Source organism: Halichoerus grypus, chromosome 4 (genome assembly GCF_964656455.1).
Source record: "Halichoerus grypus chromosome 4, mHalGry1.hap1.1, whole genome shotgun sequence".
In the NCBI taxonomy this organism is placed as follows: domain Eukaryota; kingdom Metazoa; phylum Chordata; class Mammalia; order Carnivora; family Phocidae; genus Halichoerus; species Halichoerus grypus.
In genome coordinates, this window is record NC_135715.1 from 53,097,237 (window position 1) to 53,105,831 (window position 8,595).

The following is an 8,595-nucleotide window of genomic DNA, read 5'->3' on the forward strand; positions in this document are numbered from 1 at the left end:
CCTGCAGCTCCAGGTTTCAGTCCGGGGGGTGCCCTAAAGTCCTTTCCCCATTGCTACCAGTCTGTGAGTCTGTGCCCAATCCCTAGTGCGGGAGGCTTTCATGCTCTGGTGGTGCAGGATCCCAAAGGCTCCCTCCCCCTTCCATTTATCTTCCCACATCTGCCCACAGAATCACAGCTCCCCGCTTCATACTTCGAAACCAACCGCCAGGGATATTCTGTTTGTAGAGATCCAGATATATCTTCTTACATATCAGGCTAATTTCATGGGTGTTCAGAGTGGTCTGGTAGATATCCAGCTGAATTCAGGGGACCGGTTGAAATAAGGTCCTCTACTCCTCCGCCATCTTTGCCCCCCCTCCAAATTTATTTTTTAAAGCACCTACTTGTAACACTCTTGTTTACCTGTTTTCTGTGTCTTTGGAGTGGTTTTACTTCTGAGAAGTTGGTACCTGATGCAGGAAAACAATGGAATAGTGACTCATCACTTTTCCTACTCCTCCAAAAGAGTATCTCAAGCCCCATCTGTATACTCAGAGGTGTGTTGATAATACATAGATATCTAAGGCAAGATTGCTCTTCAAGGTATTTATTATCTAATGGGTAAATAGACATATTTATATGACAAATCACAGCCATGATTTCAATCTCCAGAAGGAAGGAGACCTGGGATGAGATTATGGGCTTGAAGAAAGTAGAAAAGTAGAATAATGCCTAGTCACTGTCCTCATCATTATGGTCTTGATCATAGGTGTGTTGAGTCCTAGTGATTTTTGGACAGTATGAATTTATAGTGTCATCGAACTGCAGGAGGTCAACATATTTCAGTAAGTTTTTCAATAAACTTTTAAAAATTGAAATATACATTCATGAAAGTACACAGATCATAAGTGTACAACTCAATGAATTGTTATAAAGTGAACCCATTTATATAGCTATTATCCAGATTAAGAAAACCATACAAAACCTCTCCTCAGGCATGTTTCCTGTCAGTCCCCATTCCCCAAAAGTGATCACTGTCCTGGCTTTTATTGCCATAGATCAACTTTGCCTGTTTTTTGAACTTCATGTAAGTAGAATCATATAGCGTGCAGTCTTCTGTATTTGTCTTCTTTCATTTATTATTTTTGTGAGATTTATTTATGTAGCAGTGAATGCTGTAGTAATGATTCCATCGTTTTTATTGCTGTATAGTATTCCATGGTATGAATATCCTGCTTTTATTCATTTTTTTCTGTTGTGTTGTCTCCTTATTGACTTTTGAGAACATCATATATTTTGGTATTCTAGACGTGAGTCTTTGTGTTGTAGGTATCTTCTCTCTGTGACTTGCTTTTGCCTCTTAATGGTGTCCATTCATTGTACAGAAATTTTTAATTTTAATATAGCCCAGTTTATCCAGTTTTTCCTTTATACTTAGTGCATTTTGTTTTGTCTAGGAAATTTTTGCCTGTCTGAAGGTCATGAAGATAATTTCTGAAACCTTTATTTTAATCTTACATAATTATATTTATAATAAACTGGAATCAATTTTTGTATATCATGTGAGATAAGGGTAAAGTTTCAATTTTTTTAATATAGATATCCAAGTGGTCCAGCATTATTTACTGAAAAGGACATTCTTTCCCCTGGTGAACTATAGTATTACCTTGTTATAAATCAAGTAACTAGGTATTTATGGAGACCTTTCTGTGTTTTCTCTCTTCTTCTGGTGGTTAATTTCTTTGTGTTTGTGCCAATACCACACTGTTTTAATTTGTGTAGCTTCATAACAGATCTTTATTTTTGGTAGTGTAAATCCTTCAAATTTTTGTTGTTTAAGATTTTTTTACTGTGTTTGGCCCTTTGCAGTTTAATATAAAGTAGGAATTATCACATCGATTTGCATGTGAATAGGTGCAAGTGCACAGATACACATTCACACAGAAACCTTTTGGGATTATGAGTGGGATTGCCATGAATCTGTGGATCTGTTTCAGGAGAATTGAGATCTTTACAATATTGAATTTTCCAAGCCAGGAACGAGACATATCATTCCATTTATTTAGGTGTTAATTGGTTTTAATAAGGCTTTTCAGTGTTTGGGTTGTAGTCATATACTTAATTTGTTAAATTTATCCCTAGGTATCAACTTCTTAAATGCTATTATAAATTGTGTTGTTTCAGAAGTTTATATTGTATAGTTATTTTTTCTAGGACATAACAATTGAGTTTGTATATATTGCTGTTGTGTATCCAGCAACTTGTTAAATTCATTTAATTCTATAATTTTGTCTTTAGATCCTTTAGGATTTTCTACATAATCATGTCATATGTGAAGAATGACAATTTCTTTCTAATCGTTATTTCTTTTTTTGCGGGGGGGATGAGGGGAGCATTTATTAAAATGGCTAGACCCTTGAATATAGTGTTAAATAGAAATTATGATGGTAGGTATCCTTTTCTTGTTCCTGATCTCAGAGCCAAAGGTCTCAATATTTTACTGCTAAGTATGTTTGCTATATTTTTTGGTAACTTCTGTTACATAAAAGAAGTTCCCTTTTGTTCCTAGTTTACTAAAAGTTTTTGTTATGAATGTGCATTGAGTTTTCTATATCTATTGAGATGACTATAGGATATTTATTCTTTATTCTACTAATGTGATGAATTACATTAATTAATTTTCTAATGTTAAAGCCAGTCTTGGATTCTTGGTCATGATATTTAGCCTGATTTGATAAGCTAATATTTTGTTTGTTTTTGCATCTATGTTCATCTTGTGATTCTTCCACCAGGGTTTGTTATCAAAGATATGCTAGCCTCATAAAAAGAGTTGAAATGTGGTTTTTTTTCCCTTCTAAAGGTTTTTGGAGGAATTCACTGATAAAACCATCCTGACCAGGCTTTTTTTTTTTGTGGGAAGATTGTAATTATAGATTCAGTTTCTCAAAAAGATAGGATTCTTTTGGTATCCCATTTCTTCTTGTATCAGTTTTGATATATTACATTTTTCCTGGAGTTTATTTCATTTAAATTTCAAATGCTTCAGTATGAATTTGATCAGTTTTTTTCAGAGAACTAACCTTTGACTCTGTTAATTCTCTTGAATGCTAATTTCTGTTATGATATTTTCCTTGATGCATGGGTTACTTACAAATATAGTGATTAATTTCCAAGCATTAGGATCCCCTAGGTGTGTTTATTATTGATTGCCAGCTTAATTCCACTAAAGTCAGCGTACTTCATATAGTACTTTTCAAACTATCTGTGATAGAGGACTTGTTTCTTTTCCCCAGTCTCTGTTGGACTAGCAACTTTTTAAAAAATATAATAAAAATGAATTTATTAGAAAATTGAAGTAAAAAGATATTTAAGAGCAAAGCCCCAGGTTTTTTTTTTTTTTTATTGTTATTAGATTCTACAGATACACACTACTATATCAAATGGCTATATTTTCTAAACACTTATTCTCAATATCTAAACCTTTCTAGTTGTGGTCCATTAACACCTGTGAACCAGCACTAGTGCATGGAACACACTTCCAAGTTGCACTGCTTGTTGCGATTTGAGTCTTCAAAGTTTGTTGAGACTTGCTTTATAACCTAGCACGTGGTCAACTTCAGTAAATGTTCCTCATGCAGTTTAAAAGAAGGCATATTCTATACTTGCAGGGTGGAGTGTTTTATGTATGTCACTTAGATTGTTTGTTCATCATGTTTTTTACCTATATTGAGATATAATTTACATGCAATAAAATATGTCTATTGATATGCACTGTTTGATGGATTTTGACAAATGTATACACCCATGTAACTGCTAATACAATTAAGACAGAACACTTTAAAACTCAAAAGGTTCCTTAGTGCCCCTTGCCATTGCCAGTTCCTAACCCCAACTGGGGCAAGCACCATTCTACTTTCTGCCACTATGGATTAGATTAGGTATGTCTTTTTTTTTTTTTTGAGGGGGAAGGAGTCCCCGAGGGAGAGGGAGAGACAGAATCTTTTTTTTTTTTTTTTTTAAGATTTTATTTATTTATTTGACAGAGAGAGACACAGCGAAAGTGGGAACACAAGCAGGGGGAGTGGGAGAGGGAGAAGCAGGCTTCCTGTGGAGCAGGGAGACTGATGCGGGCCTCGATCCCAGGACCCTGAGATCACGACCTGAGCTGAAGGCAGACACTTAACGACTGAGCCACCCAGGCAGAATCTTAAGCAGGCTCCACTCCTGTTACAGAGGCTGATGTGGGTCTTGACCTCCCAAGCCCTGAGATCATGACCTGAGCTGAAATCAAGAGTCAGACGCTTAAGTGACTGAGCCACCCAGGTGCCCCTAGATATGTCTTTTCTAATATTTCATATAAGTGGAATTGTGTAGTATGTACTATTTTGTGTCTGATTTCTGTGAAGGATATAAATAGTGGGCTCATCACAGATGTTGGGCTCATCACAATGCATTTTCCTTATCTCTAGGATCTTGGCTCTCAAGACCTGGCTGACTTGGTAGAACTCCAGTGCTTTCATACTAATGTGTTTGTATTTTTTTTTAAAGATTTTATTTATTTATTTGACAGAGAGAGACACAGTGAGAGAGGGAACACAAGCAGTGGGGAGTGGGACAGGGAGAAGCAGGCTTCTCATGGAACAGGGAGCTCGATGCGGAGCTTGATCCCAGGACCCTGGGATCATGACCTGAGCTGAAGGCAGATGCTTAACTACTGAGCCACCCAGGCACCCCGGATGTGTTTGTATTTTATTCAGCTCTTCTAGTTGGTGTCAGTGGGATGGTTGATCTAAAACAATAGTTCATGGTAGCCAAAGGCAGAAGAGCTCTGGCAGTATTTAGTTAAGGTACAGTGGTATAGCGATCAAGTGTGAGGGTGAGTGTTCTAACCAAATGGAATTCAGATGACTCTCCCAAGAAATTTGAGCAGGATTGAAAGATCCAAAAGTAGATTGTGTCCATTAAATATAGGATATGTATCCTACATTGTTATTATATCAGTCAAGATTCAGTGCCAGAAACTGGATGTTCTAAAGAGGAGAGCATTGAGTACAATGAATTAGTGGTTACAGATTGTTGGAAGGTCTGATGGAGTAAATTCTAGACTTGGCCTACAAAAATGACTCCCCAAATAATGATAGAGCTGCTCTGTCAGGGAGCTACTACCTCGTAGACTGTCACTAGAACTGTACAACTTCCAGCAAGAAAGTCTTTCTATCATTTGAGCCTTCCAGATCTCACAAGATGGTGCCCTTCACGGATAGATCCTAATTTTAATCAAACACTACTTGAAGAGAATATAGCAGTTGTAGTTTTCCAAGTTTTAGGAAGATAAAATGTGGGTAGAATGAGAGCCAGACCAAAGTTTCTACCATGCACATAAATCGGAAGTCCAGTGTTCCTCTAACTTAAAGAGGGTGAGTGGTAATTCAGCAGTATTCTAAATAAATTGTCAGTTCTTTTTCTCTAGCTTTGCCATCAATAAATGTAATATTTAATGCAACTTTTAATCTTAAGTGCCTTTGTTTTTTTTCTGTCTGCTAAATGATCATATTATGGCCTATGATTTAAATACCCAGAGTGCATATAATCAATTACAGGTTATATTTGAGTTCAATTAATATTTTAATATTTGTTGAGGACTTAGAAAATGCCTCGCATTACCTTGGTAGCTCTAAACATTCAAACATCTTACCAAGATTGACATTAACTAATTCTAAGATCATTTTCAAAGATAATCATGAAATCAATTTATTACATAACCAAGGGCATATGGAAACTTTCATCCACTTCATTTGTAATTCCTACTGTATATTCAAGGTCACTCCATGATACATTCCATAAGTGGTTATAGCAATTCAGATCTTGATATGGAAATGTCAGTAGTATCCTCAAGGGCAAAAAGCAAAAAGCTAAATATAGCTTCCTCCAGCATTGCCCTTTCTACTACAACACCATGTTTGTTGATCTGTTTTCCCTGCTTTCTTCCTCCTATATAAAGTGAGTGGTATGATATTAATAAAAGGCTTGGATATCGTCTGGACAATTTACACACCAGTGCTATCTAGATGTGTTTTGGTTTGTTGTAAGCTACTGAGGTCTTATGAGGTTTTCAAAAGCCATAGATGGTTTGTACTCATGGGGAGAATAAAAAAATAAAAACAAACACAAAGAGACTGGTGAACCGTAATTTGATTGTTAGCTCAAGTGTTAAGCAGTGAAAGTGTTCAGGACTAGAAGTTAGAAGGCATATAATGCTTAAATAGCTTTAATGTGACTGTTTGGGGCTAGTATTTTTGTATGTCAGATTCTGTTTGTGATTTATAATGATTCTGAATTTGAAATTCAGCTCCATTTCCTTCTCTCTTGCTGTTTGCATTAGAAAGAATTCATTGCACAGAATTCTAAAAAAAGAACTGATGTAATTTTATTTTAGGGCACAGTGAATCTAAGACTACTACTTAAGTATTCTAATTAGGATCATTTCAGAGAACAGGGAGCATTTCCTTTAATATTTTTATTATCATTTATTAGTTCATTCACCTATATTAATAAATATGATTTTTATAACTGAATAGTACATAGTTGCATTTTCTAACATTTTTGTGTGTGTGTGTTTGGAAATGTAATGTTTGATAGGACTCTGAAAGGTCCCTTGGACTGCTTTACCTCCTTCAGGATACCCTCCTTCATAGTTGAATATTCTTCCCTTTACAGAAGAAAAAGTCTTGGAGTGAGACCATTATTTTATTTACCTAACCATCCACTTAATTTCAAAAAATTCTCTGATCAAATATTTGAATGGCAATGTCTGACCAGTGAAATGTTTGAGTGTTTTTCAAATTATTCCTGATCATAGCTTTCTTTCATTATTTTTATCAGAGGTTATCTTTGATTGTTGGGTATCTGTAGTGCTTCACTAAAATTTAATTTATGCTGTTGTGATTTCTACTTAGCTTATAAAATAATTTGTCAAGAGAATGAATGTGTGGGAAAATATCAGAGAATTCTAATTAAGAGTGTTTTTCTTTATTTGAGACTTTAAAAAATGTCAATAATGAGGTGTGTTTTAATCCATTTATTTTTTCTTTGTCCTCTCAGGTGGATCTCCTTACTTAGCAACCAAAATAAATGAAGCAAAAGACTTGCTAGAAGCAACCACGAAACATTGACTGATGCTTAAGAATCATTCTGAAAGAAAAAAAGGGGGAATATAAAACAAAAAAGTCCTGCAAAGTAGTCTAAACCACGGTGTTCATAATTTTCATACATGTACTGACCATAATCATTTATTCCACTATTAAGGTATATAATAATAAAAGATTAACAATCTATCTTTTATTATCCTTTTTTTTTTTTTTAAAAGATTTTATTTATTTGAGAGAGAGAGAGCACAAGCAGGAGGAGCGGCAGAGGGAGAGGGAGAAGCAGGCTCCCCACTGAGCAGGGCACCCGATGTGGGGCTCGATCCCAGGACCCTGAGATCCTGACCTGAGCTGAAGGCAGATGCTTAACCAACTGAGACACCCAGATGCCCCTATCTTTTTATTATCTTTAAAGGAACACCTTAAAATTCTATAACTGATCTTCTTTCTTTACTTTCTTTCTTTCTCTGTGATAGTCATACATTTTAAGTTTTTGTTCCATTAGTCCTAAGTTCCCCCAGCTCCCTGCCCTCACTCAAGTATCATCATCAGTAATGTGGGAATTATGAGCAATAAGTAGAAATTTTCTTACTGCTGATACTTTTATTTACATTGTCCCTTGTTTCCTTAGAGGACTTAAGTACTCTGCCTTTGTAAGGTTTTGAGATCAAACACTGCCATCCCATAAGAAAGTGATCGGAAACTCAATCAAAATTACTAAATGGTGTTTTGTAAAATAGTGGTTAGGACTTGTTCAAGAACTGTGTTCTGTCTGAGACCCTATAACTGAAGCATGAGAACTTGGAGAGCTCCTAAAATGATTAAAGATTTGTAAAATGAGCCCTGTGAGGAAAGGCTGAAAAAGAGGTAGAAGAAGTCTGAGGAATTTGTCTTTAATTATAGCCTTCCAGTACTGTATATTTATTCAGTTATTCATTCTGCAAATATTTATTGACCACCTATAATGTATAAGGCACTGTAGTGGGTCCTCTGAGAGTTACAGGTGTGAACCAACCATGGATCATGACCCCAAAGAAGTTACATTTAGAGGAAAGGTAAATCACACTATTAGAGAAGTACAGGTGATATGTTAAAGAAGTTCAAAGAAGAAAAGAATATTTTAAACTGAGAACATAAAGGAGGCGGTTCATAGAATAAGTGGCATGAGAGCTGGGCTTTAAATACAATTAATAAGAGATATACCACCATGATTGGTGAGTCAGTGTTGTTTCCCCTGAGATCAGTCACAATTAGCAGAAATAGGATTTATTAGTGTGATTAGAGTACGGGGTTTTTCAAAAGAAATGGATGGACACATGATCTTGAAGGACCAGCCCTTTAATTTACACTGCATATCATCTCCCCAGTCGCCTCCAGTCATCATCACATTACTATCCCAAAGCTGAGAAACCAGATTCAGATACAGGGTACCAGCATAATTTTCCAGTACTCCTTTACAAATCCTGGGT

At 35.8% G+C, this 8,595-nt stretch overlaps 1 protein-coding gene across 1 annotated transcript in view; it reads left to right on the plus strand.

Annotated features, from left to right (window-relative positions):
• Positions 1-7,315, plus strand: part of DNAJC15 (DnaJ heat shock protein family (Hsp40) member C15) — a 79,223-nt gene extending 71,908 nt beyond the window's left edge. The window contains exon 6 of the mRNA XM_036091029.2: positions 7,083-7,315. Within this exon, the coding sequence (XP_035946922.1) occupies positions 7,083-7,153 (71 nt within the window). The 3' untranslated portion in view covers positions 7,154-7,315. The remainder of the gene's footprint in view (positions 1-7,082) is intronic.
• The last annotated feature ends 1,280 nt before the right edge of the window (positions 7,316-8,595 follow it).